This window comes from Phaethon aethereus, assembly GCF_964289735.1.
Source record: "Phaethon aethereus genome assembly, chromosome: 5".
NCBI classification, from domain to species: domain Eukaryota; kingdom Metazoa; phylum Chordata; class Aves; order Phaethontiformes; family Phaethontidae; genus Phaethon; species Phaethon aethereus.
In genome coordinates this window covers 71,671,995-71,695,388 of record NC_138579.1, presented here as the reverse complement: position 1 = coordinate 71,695,388, position 23,394 = coordinate 71,671,995, and the positions used below count along the sequence as shown (strand labels likewise).

Below are 23,394 nucleotides of genomic sequence, written 5' to 3'. Positions count from 1 at the left end.
GGGAGAGCCACCACGAGCTGCCCCGCTCGCTCCCGCCCACCCCTTGCACACTTGGCGGGACGGCCGTGCCCACCCGCGCCCAAGCGCCGTGTCCGTGCCTTCTCCCCTCGCTCGTGGACGTGCCCAGCCCGCACGCAGCACCGCGTGGGCTCTGGCAAACCCACTTCGCCCTGGCCCCGGCTGCCGCAAGCTCCCGCTCCTCCGCCGTGTCACCCTGTCCCCGCAGCTGCCCTGGGCTGCGACCGCTGCGTCCCGGCCGCCCCCCGCCGTGAGCACCCCTGGGAGCACCCCGGCCTTCCCCATCCCGGGGTTTCATTCCCCATCCTCAGCCTCTGGGCTCCATCCGAGCAGCGGTTGAGTGTTGGGGTGAGGATGGAGGTGGTGGGCTCAGCAACCTGCTTGCCCACAGAACACGGCCACGATGGGGGGCTCGGGGGCCTTTTTGTCCCCAGTTTGGTACTTCTGGCCCTGGGATTTGCCGGGCGGGGCAGCCTTGGCAGGCAGGAGGTTTTTTCTCCCGTGTTGGCACTCGCGGGCTGCTACCCTTCCCTGCTGCCTGCGTTTTCCAGCACTTTGGAAGCGCTTTGTTGTGGGCCCGGAGCTGGCCCGTGGGCTGGGAGGTCCCGGCAGCGCGGCGGCCCCGGGGCCAGCAGTGGGCTCCCTAAAGCTGCCTTTCCTCAGGCGTGACTTTTCCAGCAGCTTCCCAGCTGGGAGAGCTCACAACGCCACCGGCATCGCAGTGGGCACCGGGCTCAGCCAAAGCCGGAGCTGCCGCCGGTGCTGGGAGGGACGGATGCCACCGGCGCCGTCCCCACTGGGGGCACTGGTCCAGCCCCGCGGGGTGGGGAAAACGCCGGGGCCGGTTTGGAGGCGGCCGATGGTGTCTGCTGCGGGTAGGGCCAGCAGCAGAACGCGGGCGGGTGTTGTTCCTCCGGCAGCGGCCGAGCCGCGGTCCGGGGGCCGCGGGAGCCTCTCCCCCCCGCCGGCCGAGCCCCAGGCGCCCGCGGGGTGCGGGCAGGCCCCCGCTCGGGGGAGCAGCCCCGGTGCTGGGGCGAGGCGCTGGCCGGGCGGCTCGCCCGGCCCCCGGGGGACGCGGCAGAGGCGTTGGGGCTTGTTCGGGGCGGCGGAGGCGAACGTCGGCCCCGAGCGGGCTCGCTGTAAGGCTGCCCCGGCCGTGGGGCCGAGCGAGGGGTTGGTGGAGGGCGAGAGGAGCACGGGAACCTCCCCGACACCTCTGGGCTGAGAACGGGCCAAGCGTGACAGCAGTGGCTGGGTGGAGGGTCCCAGGCAGCCTCCTGCCCCGTGCTGGGCTCTGCCGGGGGACACCTCTCGGCAGCCCCCCGCGAGCGCCGGGCGCGGCGTGGAGCCCGGGCTGCGGCGCCAGTGGGAGCGATGGCCCCCAAACTGGTTTGGCCCGTTTTAAACGCTCCCTCTCAGCTTATCTGGCTTCAAAGGGCTCCTGCTCCGTCCCACGCACGCAAACACGCTCCCTGCGAGCCCCTGGGGCCCGGGGCAGCCCCTCGCACCCCAGAAACCTGTGTCCCCCCCAAGCCCTGCCTTCCCTCCATCTCCTTTTGGCAGCCCCAAAACCTTCCTTGTTGCACCCATGGGTGCCCCGTGCTGGGGGGTCCGAGGGGCTGCAGGGGAAAGGATGTGTTGGACCGTGGCCACAGTGGTGGGGCCCGATGGTGATTTTTTGGAGCATCGCGAAGGCAGGTGAGACGTGGCTCCGCTGCCCGGATGGGGCAGCCGGGACCCCCGGGCACCCCGCCGGCACCTCAGCCGTGCCGAGGCTTTTTGCGGAGCTGCCACAAGCCCCAAAAGTGCAAACTTGGCTGCGAGGCAAGCGGGTTTCGAGCGCACATGCAAAACAACGGCGAAGAGACTGGTTGGGTAAGCTCCGGGGCGGGCCTGCGCCGCAGCCCCACGCCCGCTGCACCGGCCCCGCCGCAGACGGCATCGCCCACCCCGTGCCGGGGCGCCCAGCACCCGTGTAGCACCCAGGGGTGCACCCGCCCGCCCGGGAGGATGCTGCAGGGCAACGGCCCTCCGGGGCCACCCAACAAGGTACGTGCCGGCCGGTCCCGCACCCATCGTCGCGGCCATCCCCGGCGCGGGTCCCTGGGGAAAGCCGGTGGCACCCGCCTTGCCACCAGTCCCTGAGCACTGGCTGGGGAGGGGCAGCATGGACGCCGGATCCAGCCAACTTTGGCCAAGAGGCTTTTTTTCCTCCTCTCCTCGTGCCTCGGTTTCCCCCGCGTGGCTCTTGGCACACGTGCGCTGTGGCCAGGCTGCGTGGTGCCGCGTCGGCCACTCCCTGCGCGAAACGCCGATGGCACCGGCAGCCACAGGCTCCCCTGGGGACCCGCTTTTGGGGACAGGCACTCAGTGGCGCTCAGGGGGTGGGAGAGGACGATGCGCACCCGGGAGCTGGGGTCTCCCTGGGGACGTGGCTCTGTCACCCCACGGAGGAAGGGCGATGGGTGCCTCCAGGCTGGGGGGGGCAGTGACCGCTTTAGGGACCCCCCAGACTGAGTTTATTTAACCCTGTGTCACCCTGATGGTGGCCGGATCCCTCGGGAATCCCCCAATTTTGCTTCAGATGTGGGGCTTTTTGTGTGATGATTTGTTGTTTTCGAAGCATCCCAGCACCTCCCCACTGCCATCCAACACCTTCCCCGTTAATGAGCTGCTTTAGGGGGCGAGAGCTGCCGGGTTCAGCTTCAGACCTGCTACAGCCCCCCCGCAAGGCCCCCCAGTTTCCATCTTTAAGCTGCGGACTGTCATACCAGGGGGACGGGGGCTTGGAAGGGAAGCAGAGCCTGGGGGAACGGGGCTGCCAGCGGGCTTGGGGACGGCCCCAAGCCCCTCGGTGCCTGGCACGGGGACGACAGGCAAGCATCGGCTTGCACGGGGAGCGAACCGCCCTCCCCGCCTGCTCCCGGGGGGGAAACCCGTGATTCATACGGGCTCGGAGGGTTGGGAGCGCCCTGCTGAGCTCTGCCAAACTCGGTGCACCCGCCGACCGCTCCCCGTGTGGGTGGTGCCAAGGTGGGAGAAGAGGGGGGGCCCTTGGGGTTATTCCCTGGGTGCTGTACCCTGAAAGGGTCAGTTGTGACCCCTAAGCGAAGGGGGGGCTCCCAGTAAATCCATGAAGTCTCTGGACTCCCCCACCCCCAGAGCTGGGGAGGGGGGTCTCCCCCTGCATCGGTCCGTGGGCGCGATGTGATGGTGGCACCAGGGGTTTGGGCCCATTGGGGTTTGGGGAGGCCATCAAAGTAGGGACAGTCACCGCAAAACACCTGCCTGAAGGTCTTGCCACCCTGCCCCAGCATCAGCCGCTGCTCCTGCTGACGGCGGCACATTCCTCGGGGACAGCCGCCCTTTTCACCCTCGTGAGGAAGCGCAAAAGCCATCCTGGCGTTGTCATCACCGTCCCGGCGTTGTCATCACCGGGTGGTGTAAGCCCCGGCCAGCTCACCGGCCGGCAAAGCCCATAACGCTTCTGCCAGGCGGCTTCGTCGCGGTGACGCCAAGTGCTGAGCTGTGGCTCTCTCCGGAGCCGAGGCCGCGTCGCCACAATCACCTTCAAACGACCAAAGCCAGCGCCGGCTTCTCCAGCCGATGCGCTGTGCTTGGCTCGACGGGCAAAATGCCCCGTGCCCAGAAGCAGGGACAGAGCCCGAGTGCCCAGGCATGGCTGAGAACAGGCACAACTCGGTTCAGGAGTAAGCAGCTCTGTTAGCGAGTCAGGGGCCGGCGCTGAGTAGCGTGAAACAGCACCGTGGGACTTTGGGAGCCGTTCCTAAGCACGCTGGGCTGGGGGGGTACGTGGCATCCCCCACCCCGGCCGTGCCGGGGTCGGCCGGGGCAGCTTGGCGGGTGGGGTGAGCCTAATTAGTACCTGCGTGGTGGCAGCGGCTGAGTCACCCCGCGTTCATTCCCGCCGGGCCTGCTGGCGCTGAGCCGCCCCCTTTTTTTTATTTATTATTGTTGTTTTTTAATGCCCCGGCTGATTTGAAAAGCAAAGCAGGGAGGGCCCGGCCAGTAATTACTGCCAATTAGCCCCCGTCCCGGCCCACCGGCGGGCCGGGCCCCTGCACCGGAGGGGTTTGCCGGTCGCCGTGGTGGGCAGCCCGGGGGGCTGGGGTCAGTCTCTGGGGAGGCTGCCCGGGGCTTGCTCGTGGGGCTGTGTGGGGGTCCGGGCCTGGCTGGGGAGCTTGCCCAGGGGTTCGGGCTCTCCCGGGAGGCTGCCCGAGGGTCTTGCTCTCACTGGAGGGATGATGTGTGAGTCTGGGGCTCGCCGGCAGGGCCACGTGGATCAAGGGGGAGGCTGCCCGGGGCTCTCCTGGGAGGCCGTGGGGGGGGTCTGGGTCCTGCCAGAGGGACAACGTGGGGGTCTAGGGCTGGCCGGCGGGGCCACGCGGCGGTCCGGCGCTCTCCAGAGCGGCCACGTGTGGGTCCGGGGCTCACAGGTGGGGCTGCCCGGGGACCTGGGGGTCGTCGGGGTGGCTGCCCGAGGGGGGGGCGGGGGGGCGGCTCTCGCCGCCGGGGCCGCGGGGGCGTCCGCCTCCCTCGCGCCCTCGTCCCCACGAGGTCGCCCCGGGCGCGTGCCGGTGGCGGCGGGGGCCCGGCGCGGCCCCCTCCTTCCCGCCGGCGGCGGCGGCCGAGGCGTGGCGGCGGCGGCGGGGCGGGCCGGGTGCCTCCCTACGGCTGAAGGAAGCCGCCGCCGCGCTCACCTGCGCAGGGCGGCCTCGCTCGCCTCGGCCTCCGCACCGCCGCCATGCAGGAGACTAACACCTTCTTGCTGTCGGCCCTGCAGCCCGAGGCCGGCGTCTGCTCGCTGGCCTTGCCCTCGGACCGGCAGCTGGACGGCAGGAGCCGGGAGGCGGCCGAGGCCCAGCGGCTGCGCAGCGCCCGCGTGCAGGAGCAGGTCCGCATCCGCATGATGCTGAGGGGCCAAGCGGCCGCCCGCCCCGAGGCCCCCGACCACGCCGACGGCGGCAGAGGTGGGAGATCCCCCGCGGCCCCCGGGCGCGCGCGGCGCGACAGGCGGCGGGAGCCCCTCGGTCGGCGCTGGGCTTCGGCTCGCGCCCCGGCCTGGGGCCGGGGGTTGCCCCCCACCCCGGCCGAGCCCCCGAGCCCCCGCCGCACCCCCGGCACCGGGGACGGGGGCGGCGCGGCCCCGGCGCGGGCTCGTTTCACCCCGCTCGGGGGTCGCGCCTCGGTTCCCCCACCTGCCCCCGGGGGGGATCCGCGCTGGGGGGGGTCCCACACCCTGCTTCGGGCTGGGGGGGGAGGTTTTTCTGGCCCTGGCAGATCCCCGCCCGCCCCCCCCGGCCTTTGAGCGGCGCCGCTGGCCGGGCTCCAAGCTCCTCCATTTAACGTCTGTGCTCGCGGCCTCCGCCCTGCTGCTTGGCACCGGCGGGGGCTTTCACCGAGCCCCCCGCCGCGAGGCGCTGGGGGACCCCGGCGCTGGGGACGGACCCCCCTCGGCGCCCCCAGGGCTGCCCGGGTGTGAGTCACGCTCGCGTCCCCGCCGGGGCTGGCAGCGTCCTCCCCGTCCCCGTCGGCAGACCCGGGGCGGCGGGAGGGCGGCTCGGGGTGCAGCGGGGCGGCCAGGTCCCTGCCGGGCTCCCGCCCCCAGGGTGGTGGAACCCGGACTGGTTTTGGGGAGATGCCCGGGCTGCTGACCTGGCTACGGTGGAGGGGACTGGGCTGAGCCGCCGTGTCCCTGCCAAGGTGGCAATTAGTCCCCTCGCCGTCAGGGCGTGATGAAAGGTGGGGAGGCCGCCGCGCCGCACCGCCGCGCCGCACCACCGCCGCCTCTCCTGCTCCCCGTTGCCAGCAGGCAGGCGAAGGCAGCGTCCTCCCGATCCCTCATCCCCTGGCACTGCTGCGGTTCCTGAAGCAGGTCCCCCCGGGATGAGTCGGGGGGGATCTTCGGTCCCCAGGACCACCCCTTTGGTCCCCCCACAGTGCCCACGCTGACCTCTCCGTCCTCATCCCGCAGGTGGTCAGTACGGCACGACCCTGCACTCCTCCTTCAGCTCCCGCTCCCAGAGCAATGGCTTGGACCCCAAAGCCTCGGTAGGTACTGGGGGGTTCGCACCCCACCCTGCACCGGCACCCAGCACCGTGGCGGCTGGGAATGCCGGCGGAGACCCAGCCACCGGCTGTGGTTTCAGTTGTGCCAAGGGAGGCTCTTGGCTCCGTCCTTTCCTCTTCCCATGGGTGGAGGGACAGGCTCGCGGGCACCCGCTAACCCCACGCTTCCCCCCCAGTTGTATCAGCCGCTGGCCAAGAAGGATTTTGGCACGCTGAAGGGCAGCGGCTGGTCCTCGCGCTCGGCGGTGGACCTCACGCCGCACAAGCGGATGGCGACCATCAGCAACGGGGGCTTGGTGAAGGGCCGGGGCTACGGCACTGGCTACGCCATGTCGCAGGCCGCCAACACCTCGCCGCGGCCCAGCTCCTTCCACGAGCGCAATTACCGGTCCCGTCAGAACTTCGACACCCTCTCGCTGCGCTCCCTGCGGCTGGCCGACGGGCCGCTCCAGCCCACCGCCATCGCGGATGACCGCTATAGCGTCATCTCGGAGCAGCTGGACCCCGTGGGTCACCGTTCCCTCTACAAAAGCCAAGGCAACGGCGGCTTCGCCCGCTCCTACACCTTCGAGAGGCAGATGAGCGCCGGCTCCACCACCAAGGCCACCTCTGACTGGCTGGAGGGCGGCGAGGTGACCCAGAGCCGCACCATCCGGGCGCCCGCCATGCGCACGCTCCAGCGCTTCCAGAGCAACAACCGGTCGCGGCTCAGCACCGGCTCCTTCGGCAGCATCCAGGCAGCCTCGCAGGCGGGCGTCGGGAGCTCCTACATGGGGATGGTGGAGCACAGCTCCCGCGCGCCCTCCGTGCGCAGCCTGGCCGAGTCCAGCCACCACCTCCAGGACCAGCGCGCCATGGAGATGTACAACGGGCACAGCACGCTGCTCGGCCACCAGTCGGGGGGGTGAGTGCCCACCTTGGTCACTTGGCCGCTCGAGGGCAAAACCGTCTCTGGTCTGGCGTTACCTTGCCGCAAGGGCCGCGGGAGGAGGGGTGAGGTGGTGGGCACAATTTGGCCCCGTAGCGATGGACCGTGGCATGGGTTGACCTCCAAGCGTGTCCTTGCGCGTGGCCTTAGCTCCCCTCGTGGACACATCCTGACACGGGAGGGTAGGAAGATGCTTGTTTTGCCGCGTCCGGAGTCCCGTGGCCCAAGAGCGTGGTGGGGAGGGAGATGGGTTGACGGGTCTCCCCCGAAATGCGGAACGTAGTGAGGTGCAGAGGTGGAGGACCCCCGTGGGATGCTCTGCCTGGGCTCTTCATCACCTGCCTGTGGCTTCCAGGTTTGACGACATTGACCTGCCCTCTGCAGTGAAATACCTGATAGCCAGTGACCCCAACCTGCAGGTCCTGGGCGCTGCCTACCTCCAGCACAAATGCTACAGCGACAGCAATGCCAAGAAGCAGGTGAGCACCCAGGAGCCCAAGGGGAAGGGGCTGTCCCCAGCCCCTCTGCCGCGGTGGGGCACCCCTGGGAGGGTGGAGGAGACGGAGGGAATCCCGGCTCCCAGCTGAACGGGAGAGCGGCCGGGCGTCTCAACCCAGCCGGGCTCTCCCTCGCAGGCCCGCAGCCTCCAGGCCATGCCCAAGCTGGTGAAGCTGTTCAACAGCCCCAACCAGGAGGTGCAGCGCCATGCCACGGGCGCCATGCGCAACCTTATCTACGACAACGCCGAGAACAAGCTGGCGCTGGTGGAGGAGAATGGCATCTACGAGCTCATGCGGACGCTGCGGGAGCCCGATGACGAGCTCCGCAAGAACGTCACAGGTTGGGGATGGTGGCAGGGGTGGGCCGGGGTCCTCCTCCCCTGGGGGTGGCACGTGCTCCCCCCCACCCCACGAGTAAAGCTGGCGTGGCACTTCGTGGGGACGACCTCTTTGCATCACTGTTACCCACCTTGACCCACGGCCGCTCCCGGCTGCGGGTGGTTGGCGTGAGCCCCCTGGGGAGGGGGGTCAGGGTGGCCGTGCTCTCCAGCCGTCCCCAGCACTGAGGATCGCCCTCCGCGCAGGGATCCTGTGGAATCTCTCCTCCAGTGACAACCTGAAGGATCGCCTGGCCCGGGACACTCTGGAGCAGCTCACGGACCTAGTCCTGGTCCCCCTCTCTGGGCTGGGGGGCTCAGGTGTCATCCAGCAGAACCCCTCAGAGGCGGAGATCTTCTACAACTCCACCGGCTTCCTCAGGTACCTGCGCTGGGCTGGCTCCGGCCCTCCCACTGTGGGTAGAGGTTTGGGTGGAGGAAGAGACACCATCCGTGCTGCATACGTAGGGAGCAAGATCCCCAGGGCTTGTTTCTGGGATCCCCATCCCTTGCGGCGCTCGTGTGTCAAGGCAAAGCCTGGTCAACCCCATGGGAGAGGTACTAGCTGCTCTCCCCACGGTGGTGCCCAGTGGCAGGAGGGGGGTGGCCGCGGGGAAGCCCCTTCTCGCCGTGATGGACCCACGTTCCCCATGCAGGAATCTCAGCTCTGCCAGCCAGCAGACCCGGCAGAAGATGCGTGAGTGCCACGGGCTGGTGGACTCCATGATCCACTACGTGAACAGCTCCCTGGAAGTGGGCAAGTCGGAGGACAAGGTGAGCCTGGGAGCTGGGTGCTGGGAGGGTTTGGGTGCCCTGAGACTGGGTGCTGTTTCCTCCTGGTGGCTACCTGGCCATCATGGTGCAAAGGCATGTCTTGATGTGACGGTTGGAAACCCAACCTGGCTCCATCCGACCTTACTGGGCACAGTGGGGCACCGCTGGTGTCATCGCGGTGACTCTGGCCACAGAGCCCCGTGGGATCGCGCCCCCGGGGACGTGCCAGCTGGAGACGCCCTGGCCGGCGGCACAAGGACTGACCCTGCCATGGCCCGTCTTTCCCCCCAGAGCGTGGAGAATGCCGTCTGCGTCCTGCGCAACCTCTCCTACCGCCTGTACGACGAAATGCCCCCGTCCTCCCTCCAGCGCCTGGAAGGCCACAGGAGGAACAACAGCAGCACGGTGACGGGGGAGCTGGTGGGCTGCTTCAGCCCCCAGAGCAAGAAAGCGCGAGAGGTCAGCGGCTGGGAAGCGGTGGGCACCGTGGTGGCCGCGTCACCCGGGGCGGGGTTGGCGCTGGGAAGCAGCTGGCAGTGGAGGTGACGCTGGGGCGGAGGTGGACGCCGGCCACGGCTGATGGGTGGGACACGTGGGTGAGCTCAGCGGAGGGTGAATCAATCAGGTGTGTGGGGTGAATCAGGGCGCCGAACCCCCGCTTTGCCGTGCCACGGGGCGTGACGCAGCCGGGGTGACCTGCCAGGTCCCTGCCAGCCTGGAGCTGCCCGACGGTTGGGGCCAGGCACGCAGGGCAGCGGGGACACCAGCAGCGAGGGGTGCTGCAGAGGGGACATCCCCTACGGGTCTAACGGTGCTGCCCCCATCCCCGCAGCACTACCTGAATGCGGACATCGTCACCTTCACCGAGGTCTCCAAGGACCCCAAGGGCATGGAGTGGCTCTGGAACCCGCAGATCGTGGGCATCTACAACCGGCTGCTGCAGCGCTGCGAGCTCAACAAGCACACGACGGAGGCGGCCTCGGGCGCCCTGCAGAACATCACTGCCGGGGACCGCAGGGTGAGGGCCCGGGAGGGGGACGTCCCCGGGGCTTGACGCGTCTTGCCCGGTTGTCCCCGCCACCTGGCCAGCCACAGCCGTGCCCGGGGAGGGGACGCACCTCCCTGCGGGTCCGTACCGGCCTTTCCTGGGTGGGGCACGTGGCCATCACGCTACTCACCGCCTGGGCATGGGTCACCCTGACCCGGCCCCGCTGAGCAGGAGGAGGAGGATGGGGTGGGAGGAGGAGGCAGCCGGCAGGTCCCCGGTGAGAGTCTCCAAGCGGGTGTTTGCCTCGGCAGTGGGCGGGCGTGCTGAGCCGGCTGGCCCTGGAGCAGGAGCGCATCCTGAACCCCGTGCTGGACCGCGTCCGCACCGCCGACCACCACCAGCTGCGCTCGCTGACGGGGCTCATCCGCAACCTGTCCCGCCACGCCCGCAACAAGGACGAGATGTGTGAGTGCTGGGGGGCCGGAGCTGTGGGGAGGAGCCTGACAGACGCCCTCCACTCTCTTCCTCCTTGGTCTGGCCTCCGGTTACCTCCAGCCACATCTTGGCACCTTCCTGCCTGCCGCATCCCCGCTCACAGCTGCGCGTGCGGTGGCCGGTCCATCGCCAGTGACCGAACACCCCCCACGCGTTGTGCTCTGCCCCCAACCCCACCACCTCACCTGGCTTTGTCCCCGTCCCCCAGCTCCTCTCCCAGGTGCCAGGGAGTCTCAGCAGAGACTCCAGAGAGCAAAGGGCTTGGAGATGTCCCTGGTGCTGGCCCGCAGGTCCTTGACTGCACCCTCTGTCCCCTCATTGCCCCCGGGAGGCTGCAAGGTTCATCCCCCAGCTGTCACGTGTGCCCTGGGTCTGGCCACCAGCCCTGACGTGATGCCTTTGCCCACCAGCGACCAAGGTGGTCAGCCACTTGATCGAGAAGCTGCCGGGGAGCGTCGGGGACAAGGCGCCGCCCGCCGACGTCATCGTGAACATCATCGCGGTCCTCAACAACCTGGTGGTGGAGAGCCCTATGGCCGCTCGCGACATCGTCTACTTTGATGGCCTCAGGAAGCTCTTCTACATCAAGAAGAGAAGGGACAGGTGGGATCTTCCTGTCTGCTCTGCTGTCCCGGCTCAGACCTGGGGTCCAGTCTTGCTCGCCTCCTCCTCCCCTGGTCCAGCGAGGTGGAAGAGGGTCTCCAGTCTCCCTTCTAGAGGGTTGGTGTTGGGAGTCCCCAGACCAGCTCAGAGTGGCCTCATGGCCACCTTCCAGCCCTTTGCTGCTTCCTCGGGACACCCCACCAGGGGGTTGCCCATAGCTGCAGCCACTTTCTTCCCACCTGGGTGCTTCTCACTTCTCCTGCCAGAAGCGCTCGCCACCCTGCCCATTGCAGCAGGCTCCAGCCTTTAGTCTTCTGCCTCTTCCCACCAGCGCTAAGTCCTCAGCCCCTCCGGGCCCTTCTGGGCTGGTAGCCTTGGGCTGGTGGGCACCACCCTGTGCCCAGCGGTCGCCAAAGCTCATTGCATCCTGTTCCTGTCCCAGCTCGGACAACGAGAAGTCCTCCAGAGCAGCAGCCAGCCTCCTGGGCAACATGTGGCAATACACCAAGCTCCACCGGGACTTCAAGATGGTATGTACCACCCGCCGGTGCCTCCTCCAGCCCGTGGGATCCCGGGATGGATCCCGAGGGTGGATCCCAAGGGAGTCAAGGCCAGGGGCTTCATCCCGGAAAGCCACGCCACCCAAATGCTTCCAGGCATACAACGGACCCCAACTCCACGCCTCCCCCTCCTGAAGGGGTGGGGACGTTCCCAGAGCATCGTCCCTGTGGTGGCACCTGTGCCGGTGGGGTGGGGACAGCCCCGTGCCCAGCGTGGGGACAGCGCGGCCCTGTCGGTGCCGCAGCGGAGCGGGTTTGTGTTCGCATTCCCGCCGCCCAGTGAGGCGTGGGCAGGGAGGGTGACGGCGCTGGCGTCCCCGCGTGTGACGGGTGGCCTGTCTCCTTGCAGAAGGGCTACCGGAAGGAGGACTTCCTCGGCCTGTGAGGACACCCCCCCGGCACCAGACTGCCCAGCGCTGGCTCTCCCCGCCGGGACGCTCCTTGCTGCCGGCCATGCCCTGGGGAGGCTGCTCGCCGCCGGACCCCCGCTCCATAGCGTAGACCCTGCGTGTCCCTTACGCTCCCCCCGCTCTGCCTGGACCCCCTTCCCTGGCAGGGGACACTTGTCCTCCCTCCTGCCGCAGCCTTAAACCCAGCGACTGCTTTTGGCTCTGCTGCGGGTCCCCTCTGGGACCCCAGTTAGTTGGGGGCAGCCCCACGGCACCCAAGGGTCCTCAGCCCCTGGGGACCCTGCCCGCTCCTGGGGAGCTGGCTGCAAAGCTCAGCTTGTCTCGTGGCTCGGCGGAGGGGCAGGAGCTGCAGGGCTTTGGGGAGGCTCCTGCAAAACAATGCTGGTGGGCAAGGGGGCTTCTAGGGGCACCCCATCCCAGCTCCCGGAATGGTGGCGTGCCGGGGGCTGGGAGGGTGCCGGTGCGGCCATGCCGGTGCAGGGCACGCCGTGGATTGCACGTGCTCTGCCCTGGCGCGGTGGGGACAGGGCTCCGTGTAGGCTCAGGGGGTTTGTGGGATGCCTGAGGTGGCTTCCCAAATTTTTACGGGGTGGCACCGTGGCTGAAAGGAGCTGGGAAGCGGCGTCGGTGACGCGGCGCTGAGCCTCCGCTTTGCCAGGGCTGGGGGGTGTTGTGATTGAGGCTGCCCCTGCCCTCGCTGCAAGAAGCCGGGGGATTTCGAGGCCGCGCCGTCCCCATCCGCACGCCCTGCGGGGACTGTCCCTGCGCAGGCAGAGCCACCGCTGCCGCGCCGGCTGCGCCGCTCGGGGCTGGGCCTGGCCGGTGCTGCGTAAGCAGGATCCGGGCAGGGCCAGCCGGCTTGTGTTTGCTGGGTGGCGTCTCCCCGCAGGGTGGGGAGATGCCCTTGGTGCCCGGCGCGGCTGGCGCAGGTGGGGCAGTGGGTCCAAGGCTCTTCCGGCCGTGGTGGCGGCCGGTCCGAGGCGCGCGGGTGGGCTGCGGGGTGGCTTCGGTCTGCCGGCGGGTTGGGGCTGGGCGGGGAGACCCTGCGCTTGGGGGGCATCGCACGCCCTGTTTGGGAAATGAGGTAGAGTAGGTACAGGGGGTGGGAGGGCAGGGGAGACCCGGCGGCGCTGCCAGAAGGGGCCGCATCCAGAGCTGGTGTGGCCCCTCCGGCGTGCCGGCACCCGGTGTGGTCTGGGCTGGGGTGTCACGGTGCGTTTGTCTCCCCAGCTCTCCGTGTACAAACTCCCTGAGCCCTGTGTACCCCCAAAATAAAGGCCTTGAACGATGCCCGCTTGCCCCCGTGCTCGGCCGGCACGCGGGAGGGGAGGAGAGCTCCCCGTGGGACGCCGGCGTGCGGGTGAGCTCACCCTGCGCTGCCACGCCGCTCGCCGTGACCGGGCGTTGCTCTGAGTCAGCGTGGTGGGGACGCCGGCGCAGCGACGGGACGCGGTGCGGCGCCGCCTGCTCAGCTGCCCATGGTGGGGAGCGACCCGCCGGTGGCACCCACTTCCCCGCAGATGGACGAGACCCACTCGGAGCAGCAGCATTTTATTGCCACAGGGGTTTTCCATGGGAGAGGGGGTGCTGCAGCCGCTCCTGTCGGGCATTTCCCAGCCCCTGGGCCACTGGGACTGGGGCAGGAGCACGTTGCTTCTCGGAGAGCATCACCCGTCCCAAAGCGTGTCCATCACGTAGCAAAAATGTCCCTGCTGCCCATGACAAAGGAGGGGGGCCCAGCACCCATGGGTGCCCAGGCACTGCGGTCAGGCGTGTCCCCTAGTGACGGCTTTCCACCATGGAGCGTGCTGCTAGAAGGAGCCAGCTCCTGCCTTTCCCACCGACACCTTGGCTTTGGTCTCATCATAAACCCCGGGCTGCTCTGGCCGTGATCTGGGTCCGTGTGGCCCCGCGGGGAAGGGGGACGCTGCCTTTGCCCCCAGCAGCCCCACTCAGATGTCATCCTCCGTCACCAGGCAGTAGAAGTCCGTGCGGGCGCCGTAGTTGCGCGATCCCAGGTCTGAGATGTCGAGCTCGGGTCCCTGGCTGTCCCTCGGCTGTGTGTCCTCCATCGTGCTGGCGGCCGAAGCCATGGGAGCGCCGGGACCGCCGATGCGGGGAGGCGGGGGGCTTCGGAAAACGTGCCCTCGGAGGCCTGGAAGGAGCGAGGAGAAGGCTTTTAGGTGGTGGGGAAGGGGCTAAACCCAGCCTGCCTGCCACGGGAGGGTGAAGCACAACCCAAAGGTGACCTCCAGTGCACATCTGTCCCCCCCAGGAGAAGCAGCAGGGGACAAGGACCTGTACCGAGGTCCCCATCCGGGTGGAGGTCACCACCGCTGTCCAGGTAGCTGCTGTGCAGGATCAGCATGGGGTCCTTGTCCTCCTGCAGCTGGGTCTGCGGGTCCCCCATGGTCCCCTGGAAGGACACCTTGCGGGGCAGGGCGAGGCACAGCTCCTTCCAGAAGTCCGACGACGGGGTCTGCGTGGGGCAGGGAGGAGATGAGCTGCGTCGGGACCACCACGAAGACAAGCCCAGCCCTGCACGGGGCTGGGGAAGGCTTTGCGGGGCTTGGCTCACTCTCCCCAGCGCTGGGAGCTCAGCCAAGGCGAGGGCTGCGCTCCCGGCGTGGCAGCGCGCCTGCGCACCGGTGGAGAAACCGGCCCGACCTGCTGAAACGCTCCCGAGGACTCCAGCTCCCAGCCTGGCCCTGAAATGGCCACAGCATCCGTGGGCCAAAGCTTTGCCCCGAGAGCGCAGGCTTCACCCCGGCACCTCGGCCAGGGGACACCCCGGAGTGGCACGGGGTTCCTGATCCCGCAAGTTTGGGGAGCGAGCACCCAGATCTAGGGCTGTGTTTGTTTTTTTTTTTTAAATTGCCTCTAGAGATGAGCGTCCCAACCTGCTTTTTAGGAGCACTGAAGCACGGGGAGCAGCCCCAGAGCATTTCTGGGAGGCTGACACAAAACGGGGTGCTGGGGATGGAAATGGGGGTGCCGGCGGGACAGGGTCCTGCTCGGCTCTCACCATGGAGCCGGCTCGCCACACCAGCAAGGTCACCATGCCCCGATGCTGCTTCAGCAGGCTGATGGCAGGGTGGGTGATCTCCCGGTACTGGCTCTCAAAGACGATGAAGATGGGTTTCTTGGAAAGCTCCAGCAGCCTCCAAAGCCCTTCCCTGCGAGACAGGCGTGTGGCGGGAGGGCGAAGGACCTGCCGGCTCCTCTGCCCTGGGAGCAGGCAGGAGCAGCTCCTACCTGAAGCTGCTGTTGCACCAGTCTTGCTCCAGGTACGCGACGGAGAGGACCACGATGAGACGCCGGCACCGGCTCACGTTCATGATCAGGTCAGCCGACGGCTCTGCAGGCAAAGGGATTTCAAGCCCCCGGGCGCCAGTGTCTCCCCTCGGCCCAACCCCGCACGGGGATGGTGCCCACCTGAGTTGGGCAGGATGGTTTGCTCATCCAGGAAGAGCTTGTAGCCGTAGCGGTTCTCCAGCTGCGGCTTCACGATGAAGTGGACAAACTTTCGGTCATCCGGGGCGGTGGCGTGGGAGACGTAGGCATCGTACAGCTTCCCGTCTGGGGGGGGCACAGGGAGCGGGGGGTGTAACGCTAGGGAGGGTGCGTCAGCGAGCCCCTGGCCCGGGGGAGACTTTTCCCACGGGGGACACCACCTCGGTGCCCTTCTCAGGCGGCTCACCGTTGATCTCCAGCTCGCCGTAGCGGTTCCGGTACCAGAGGAGCATGCTCAGGCGGCATCGGACGTAGAGCCCGGCCAGAAGCACCAGGAGTGCCAGGACCAGGAGGGCTGCCAGCACCGCGGGCACGTGCCCTGCCGCCTCTGCAAGGACAGGGAAGGGCACGGTGAGCGTGGCCGGTGGTCCCTGGCCCAGGTTTTCCGGGTTTGGTGTAGGTTTGTGCCGCGATACGTTGCCCTGGGAGAGGCAGCGATGGTCCCCGTGCGGCTGCCGTTCCCGCCCCGTGCAAGCGGGCCCTCCTTGGAGGTGTCCCTGCTCTGTCCCCGGCATGGCCCTACCCACGCGCCGCAGGGTGAAGGTGGCCGTGGCGTTGCTGACCCAGCAGGCAAACACCCCGAAGTCGGCGTCGTGCGTGAGGTTGAGCTGCAGGACGCTGGCGAGGAGCTGCTCCGAGGCGTTTTGGGCAAACCTGGGGGGGAGATGGGGCCGCCGTGGGTTGGGCCGTGCCGCGACCCACCCCAACAGACAGACAGAAGGACGGACATACCCCAGGACGGGCTCCTTACCAGGTGGTGTCCTGGCTGCTGTCGCTGCCCAGCCGCTGCCCGTCTTTGGTCCAGGCGGGGACGGGCTGGCAGCGCTCGGCGGCCGCCCAGCGCACGGTGCAGTTCAGCACTACCCGGCTCCCCAGCGCCAGCTCCAGCGTCTCGTTGGCGGCCGGGACGAGGATTTCAGGGGGCACGCTGCAAAGGTCTGGGGGCACGGCGGGAAGGGGGTTTGGGATGGGAAAGCTGATCCAGCTCCCGGCTGGGCAGGCAGCTGTCGTAGCCATCCCGTCTTCCCCAGAAAAACAAGCTCTGCCACGGGGGTCTGGAAGTGAGCGGTGCTTGCGGCTGTTTTGCAACAGGCTGAGCTGGTTTTTGGGGCTGTGATGGACCCTCACCCGCACCACGAGGCAAACCCAGAGCAGCGAGGCAGACCCCCGTCCTGCCGGTGAGTGAGGGGTCCTTCCCAACTGAAAACAGGCGAAAGTTTTGATTTTGCAGCCTACCTGCCATGGCGTGCTCAGGCGATGTGCGCGGGAGCTGCCGGCATCACCAGTGGGCCACCCGCGCAGGAGGGCCCCGACAGCACGGCGTCTTCCGCGGGGGCGAAGTCCGGCTGCGGCCGCCGCAGGGCGGGCTGGGCCTGGAATCGGTCAGAAACGGCTCCGTGAGCGCTGGCTGCTCCAGGCCGGGGCAGCATCGGGAGCGCCCCGGGGTGCCCATCCTTCCCTGCAGCGATTCGGGTTGGGGGGCAGCGGGTGCTGCTCTGGGGCAAAGCCAAAGCCACGTCCCGGCCGTGGCTTGGTGGCCACAGTGTCACGTGCTGTCCCCGTGCAGCGCCGACTCGCAGCCTGGCTTTCCCGACCGTGAATTTACGGGCGGGAGGCGGTTAATGGCCAGCCGGGGGCTGCAGGACATTAAAAATGTGGCTTCAGCTCAAACCAGAGGCCAGCGAGGGGAAAGGAGCAGCGGCCGCAGCTCAACCGTGGGGCGTGCAACACCTCCCCGTGAAAGCACGGCGAGCTGCCCCCGCGGCTGCGTTCGGGGGGCTCGGCGGGACCCCCCTCGTGCTGCCAACACGCCCTCGTGGCTGCAGTCCTGCTTCCAGCCCGGCGTGCCCATTGAAATCGCCAATTAAACAGTGGGGCGGCTTATTTATAGCAACAGCGGCTTCCTACCTGACGAGCGCTCGCAGCGCTGAGCTACGCCGCGTGGGCGCAGCGCTCCCCTCGCGTTAGGAGGCTCGGCGTGCTGCCGTCCTGCCGCCGTGCCGGGGGAGAGCCGTAGCCGCACGACGCGAGCGGGCGAGCGGGAGCGCCAGGGTGGTGCACGGGGACCGGGGGGGGATCGGCCCCCGGCTGGCGTCGTGCCGGCGGCGGCAGTGCCGCTGCAATACCCTGCAGGACAAGGGGGCCCACGGGGGACACCCCGCGCCCCGCCGATAAAGCGCGGCGGTGCGAAGGGGCGCTGGGAGCAAATGGCGAAGCAGAGCCCGGTGCCGGGGTCGGGCTCCTCTGCCCCCAAACACCCGCAGAGCCGCCGGTGCGGGCGGCGCGTCCGCCGGGGCTGATGTGGGAATAACAAGGACGTCACGTTGCCGGTGTTTCTGCAAGGCAGCATGACCGTAAACACATCCATGACATAAACACACGCAACATAACTGCAGGGGCCAGCAGGGATAACAATCTCTCTCGGCTGCCTCTTTGCCCCTGAGCTTCGCCGCGCTCGGTTGCAAACCGGTTTTGGGTAACAGCAGGGCTGCAGGGGCTGGGCTCGTCCCTGGAGAAACCGCATCTCCCTGCTGCGGAGTGACAGGGGAAGAGGGGCGGTCTGCAGGGCTGCTCTGCTCTGAGCGGGCACGGAGGCACGCTGCTTCCCTTTGGCACGGCAGCCCTGGTGCCAGGCGTGGGGTGAAACCGTGGGTCAAGGTACACAACGGACGCTTATAACGCGTTCAGCTTGAGCAGCTGGGAAGCGATTTATACCTAAAGTATTAACTGTGTTTCTCCGTGGCCAGGGATGGAAGAGCAAGGGATGGAGATGAGCCAGCCCACCCCGCTTTTGCCAGGGGACGGGGACGGGAGACGCTACACCACGGTGGTGTGGGGCTTTCTCTGCCCGGTGGGGATGCTCTGGATGGGTCGCTCGTAAATCGTTTCACTCTGATGGTTGGAAATAAGGAAGCCCCGACGAGACGCAGAACTGGCCAGAAAGCTCAGGGAGGCCCTAAACACCTCCACGGCCCCGTGGGGAGGTGCAGCCAGTCGGGGCCCCTTTGCTCTGGGGCATGAAATGGCGGTGGATACCCATCAGGGCTGCTGGCCGCGAGGAAGGGAGGAGCGCAGGTTAACGGGCAGCGGCACGCTCCCGTTTCCTACGTCTTGGGGTTGGGGACGCCCCGGTTTTATCGCGCTCCAAGCGCGGCAGAGGACCGTGCAGATGCCGCGTGGTGGTGGGTGACGGTTGGTCTGTGGCATCCCCCCGGAGCACGGCCACAGGGAAAGCGAGGTGGGCAGGGAGGCAGGGCGGCAAAGGAGCCGCAGGTCTGCGTATGCCGAGAGAGCAAGCGGGGCCAGAGGAGAGCAGCAGGACTTGCGGGGAGAGGGCGAAAGCCTGCTGACCCTGGCCGGGACGGCATCGATGCGGAAAGGGAAGCAGAGGAGAGCTGCATTTACCTTCGGAGCTTCCCCAGGTGCCCTGGCCGCAGGCTTCCTGCTAGCTGCCTCCCTCGTGTGCCGCTCGAGCTGACGGGACCTGCCAGATCAGTGCTTGTTTTTACCTTTTTTTTTTTAAATAATTTATTTGTTTTCCCCCCTCCCCGGTTCAGACCCTGCCCTTCGCCAGGCTCTCCCGCTGCCCCAATCACTGGGCGCCAGGCCTGCAGGAGGGGTTGGCCGTCCCTCCTTCCTGCTGCTCCACCTCCGTCGTCTCCACCTGAACCTGTGGGGGAAAAAAATAAACAACTCTGGCTTTAGGGGAGGGGAAAAGCAAAAAAAAAAAAGAAGAAAAAAGAAGGCAACCCATCCAGCCTGCCTGCCCAGCAGCCCCGGGGAGCCAGGCACTCGCAGGTTGCGTGAGGCTCCCGGGGAGGAAACCCCCCGGCTCTCCGGGGCTGGAAAAGCCCACGGAGGTGTCAGGGCAAGACAAAACCTGCACCCAGCGCCCGCCGCCACCGGTAATACCAGCTCCCCGGGCCACAGCGGCAGCTGGGGGCTTGCACGGGCGTGTGCCTGGGGGCTTTGTGGGTGTCTGCTCAATGCAGCGCCGTGGGGAGAGCCCAGGGCAAAACCCTGCATTCTGGGGCCCTGGTTTGCTGAGCACCAGCAAACTCGATACTCTCAGGCTCTGTCAAGGTGAGTTACCGATGGAGGGAGGCGGGGGAGGCCGGGCAGCTCACATCCATGACCGCACGTGTCTTGGGGTCTCCCGTCTGTTTCCTTCTCCTCCGTGATTTTAAAAGCCTTTTTGCAAGTTGAAACCGGTACCATGGGGTGGCTCCTCGGGCTGGCGCCGGCGGCGGGGAGCCAGGCCCAGGCATGGCCGCTCCCGAACAGCAGGTGATCGCTTGTAGTAATTGCCGAGGTGGCGATTAGAGCCCCAGCACGGCCCAGGCTGTGCTCGCAGCGCGGCACAGCCTGGGCACTGCAGCCAGCCTCGGCCGGCCTAAGAGAAACGCCGACCCGACCTGCAGCCGCTGAGCAGCGGGAGCAACGGCCAGCACACGCTCTGGGACCAGAACGGGAAGAAAAGAGGCTGTTTTCCTCCTGCAAGGCCCCGGCTCAAGCAGGGTTGGAGGCTCGGGGATGGCGCTGGGGCCCTGGCGCGCGGTCGGGGCGGGTGAACGGGGGCGGGAAGGGCTCCTTCAGCGTTCCTCAATCCTCGCCTTGGAACAAACATGGGTCTCGCTTCCCCTTTGCGTGCTTTCACTTCTAATTACTGATTTATTTTCAATTTTTTTAGCAAATCCCTCCCGCAGCCCTGTTGGAGAGCCCGGGCCTGGGCTCCCCGGTGTGCTCCCGCCCGCCCCCTCGGGCCGGCGGCGCGCTGTTTCCATGGCAACTGCCGGCCGCCGGGCTGGAAGCGGGTTTCGCCCCCGCGCGGTGTACGCCGGGTGCTGTAGTCTTGGCGCCGCGGGCCCCCACCCCGTCTGTGGCCACGACACTACATCTCCCAGCATGCCCCGCGGGCCGCCAAGATGGTGGCCCTCCTGGTTTTCTTGGTCCCGCAGCTGCCCGCCTTCGCCCCGGGCGTAGAAACGCGGAGGCTGAATAACGCCGATCGTGGGGTCTGCGCGGCGCCGGGGCCTCCCCCACCCCCGAGGGAAAAGCTTCCATACTGGGGGGGCGGGACAAGCGCTGGCAAAGTGTGCCTGGGCTTGTGTGTGGCTGATGCTTGACTTGGTAGGGCCTGTTGTCCCTGGGTGAAGTGTATATATGTATTTTTTTATATATATATACACACACACACAAACATGTGCAGGTCACAGATAGGTCCATGGGCCTATTCACAAGGAGGAACACCCCCAACTAAGAATCCTTACTGGTTATTATGTAAAATGTTGGTGCTGTTGACCTATTGTGGGGGGGAAAAAAGGGATAGAGAGAGCCCCGTTGGAGGGCTGGTGCTCTGGGGATGGCCCCTTGGTCCTCTGCCCTCCAGCACAGCAGCTGCGTGCGTGTTTGGGGTAGCAGCTATCTAAGCAGCTCTTTTAGGGACGGCTTCTCTGTCGTCCACGATACCATGGTCACTTTGATGTATGGGCTGCAAAAGCCCGTGTAAACCAGTTGACTTTGTGGGATGATGAAGGATCCCAAGGAACAAGCCCAGGTCCTGTGGATGGCAAGGGTGTGAGGCGGCTTGGAAGTAAATGGGGAGCTGATAAAACCTTTCTTGTCCATCAGAGTTATTCCTGTGTGTAGCAAGGAGTGGAGGCGGTCTGGGTCACAGTGGTGAAAGGACAAAACAAGCCAGAGGGCTGAGAGCGTTGTACGGCTCATTTCAGTCCCCTGCTAGACAGTTAGTGGCTTTCGACGTGCTTGGGAGTGAAGTTTCGAGGCCGAGGTAACCCTGGAGCCTTTCTCTGCAGTACTGACTCAGACACGTCACCTCCAGGATAGTCACCTGCTCTCCGCAGCTGGCCTCAGCCGTGGGGCACAGCCCCTACGGACCCCCACCTCCTGGTGTGCCTGTGCTGGGAGCCTTGGGAGACTCCAGCAGCGCTACGGATTCCGCAGCGGAATGCTTGTGACCCTGCCCTGTGCTTTGACAGAGCCATGTCCTGGTCAGCCGTGGCTGGCGTCAGCACATCTGGGGAAGGAGGGGGCTGACCTCCAGCTCCACATCTGAATCCCTTGTCAAAATCCTCTTGAGCTCAGGCTGTCACCTTCAGACCCTGCGCCATGCCAGGGCTTGGGACCTCGTCCTGCCTGCTGCCACACCCCAGCCCGAGGCACGAATGGCTCCCCATGAACGAGCAGGTGAATGACAATTACTGTGTAGCATGAGCTCGCTAATAGCCGATTCTTGATGGATTTAACAGCTTGAAGTTAATTAAATTTAAGCTACTTAGAGCTGCCACGCGACTATGTTCCAAGGCCACCGATACAATATGAAACCAGGGTTTGCTTCTAAGTCCCAGAAATGAGAATATCGCTGCAGGATGTGGTGCTACCTAGTAACAGACCTTTAATCACAATCACTGCTCCTCTCCGAGGAGGCACAGTGGGCGCTGGCTTTTTGCTCTTAAACAGGGGCTGCGTTGACCCTTCCAGAGAGCTGAAAGTGGCGTGGCCTCCCCTGACACATGCAGTTCTTGCAGCGCTTTATACAGCGAGAACCGGCTTAATGACTGGGAGGAAGCATCACTGCGCAGACTTCTGTGCAGCAGTATGGCTCTAGCCACAGCTGGGGCTTGGGCCAGTCTGACTTTTAATTACAGAACAAGACAAATGGGCCCTGATGAAATACTTGTTCATGACCTGTAGTGCTCATATTTGCTTCTCTGCGTCTTTCTGAGTTTGCAGCGTGGCTATCGCAGCTGTTACGCCTGCACACACACGTGCTCATGCTGTGGCACCCTTGTGGCTCCCACATTTCTTTCAGTTTATCCCCACAATTCACCTCCAACACAGGGAGGCACCTACTGCTGTTTTACAGAGGAGGGGATGAAGGGGTAGAGCTCGAGGTTAAACTTACAAACCAGTTCAGAGTTTCCAGTTCTTACAAAGAAGAAAGACACTAAAACTTTGAAACACTCTAGTGGATTTGCCCAGGAGTTCATGAGCACCATAAGAAAGCTGGAAACAGAGCTGCTGTCCCATGCTACTGCCTTCCTCGTTAACTGAAATCAGGAAAAAATAAGAGGAAAGCTTTTTCCCCGTACGTTTGCAAACCCAGCTCAGCGAGGCTGCATGGGCCTGATGTAACGTGTGTGGAATCTCACAGGGCATCAAAGGGCTGTTTCTGCGCTCAATGCCGAGCGAAGAGTCACGTGCTTGAGGGCACGTTATCATTCCTGGCAGCGATGAACAGAGACTTTGTTCCCTGAGCACAAATAGCCCTGCCTCGAGTCAGTAAGCGGATCGCTAAAGGTAGACCCGGCAGAGAGCGAAGCTAAGAGGCCGGGAATGTGCATCGATCAGAAAAGTCGCAGTGCTGGCTGTGACAGCAGCCCAGCCGTGGGATGTAAGCCCTGCTCTCTCCTGCGGACAAACCCCCTTCTGTCTGTGGCTGTAAGGAGATGGAGGGCCAGCACTGCAGGGCTGTAAGGGAAGGGGTGGAGAAATTGCAGGCTGGCAGGGCTCGGGTTTAGGCTAGCAGGTCATGTTCTGGAGCAAGAGATAACCCTTGCTAGCCCTATCACTCAGGATTTTCTGTGTAGCTCAGTATTTCTGTTACACCAGCACATTTAACAGGTTGTTTTCCCACTGCTCATGGTCAAAGTGCCAACTTCCTTTAAGTGTCTCACCAGCCAGCACCCACACGCGGCCCTAGCTCCGGGTTACGCACAGACTCTTCAGCTCCGGGCTTTTTTAATTATCCACGTTGAGACAAGAAAAGGTTCTGAGGGGGACGATTTCTTTGGGTGATGTGGATGGCAAAGGAGGGAGGCAGGAATGATACCAGTGTGCATACAGTGATTCAACAGCAGCTGAAGATCTGGCCGCTTGTGTCCATGTGGGTGTTAATGTTTTTATTTACCATTTTGCTCGTGGTAGTTGAGCCAGGCACAACTGTCAGGTGCGCTTAGGGCAGATGCAGAGGCTCGGCAGATCCCGGAGCAAAATGCAGTCAGGCTAACAAACAACTGCATTTTTTCCAATGTCCGTGAAAACAGCAGGATGGAGCCGCAGCCATGCGGTGGTGGTGCCAAGAGGAGGATTGCGCTGGCTGTGGTGAAAGAGGAAGG

The 23,394-nt window shown here is 65.9% G+C and overlaps 2 protein-coding genes across 2 annotated transcripts; one reads left to right on the top strand and one right to left on the bottom strand.

Moving 5' to 3' along the window:
* Positions 1-2,028: 2,028 nt before the first annotated feature.
* PKP3 (plakophilin 3) lies at positions 2,029-11,718 on the top strand (the record flags this gene model as incomplete). The annotated part of the gene is made up of 14 exons (XM_082000939.1): positions 2,029-2,067; positions 4,823-5,009; positions 6,014-6,090; positions 6,285-7,012; positions 7,392-7,515; positions 7,672-7,876; positions 8,121-8,295; positions 8,570-8,687; positions 8,979-9,146; positions 9,520-9,705; positions 9,987-10,140; positions 10,581-10,773; positions 11,216-11,303; positions 11,683-11,718. 14 exons carry the CDS (start codon positions 2,029-2,031, stop codon positions 11,716-11,718), a joined length of 2,478 nt encoding a protein of 825 aa, XP_081857065.1.
* Positions 11,719-13,636: 1,918 nt separating this feature from the next.
* Positions 13,637-16,499, bottom strand: SIGIRR (single Ig and TIR domain containing; the record flags this gene model as incomplete). The annotated part of the gene is made up of 9 exons (XM_082000239.1): positions 13,637-13,898; positions 14,048-14,222; positions 14,769-14,919; positions 14,999-15,101; positions 15,179-15,322; positions 15,444-15,584; positions 15,780-15,910; positions 16,008-16,194; positions 16,493-16,499. 9 exons carry the CDS (start codon positions 16,497-16,499, stop codon positions 13,696-13,698), a joined length of 1,242 nt encoding a protein of 413 aa, XP_081856365.1. The 3' UTR covers positions 13,637-13,695.
* Positions 16,500-23,394: the final 6,895 nt, after the last annotated feature.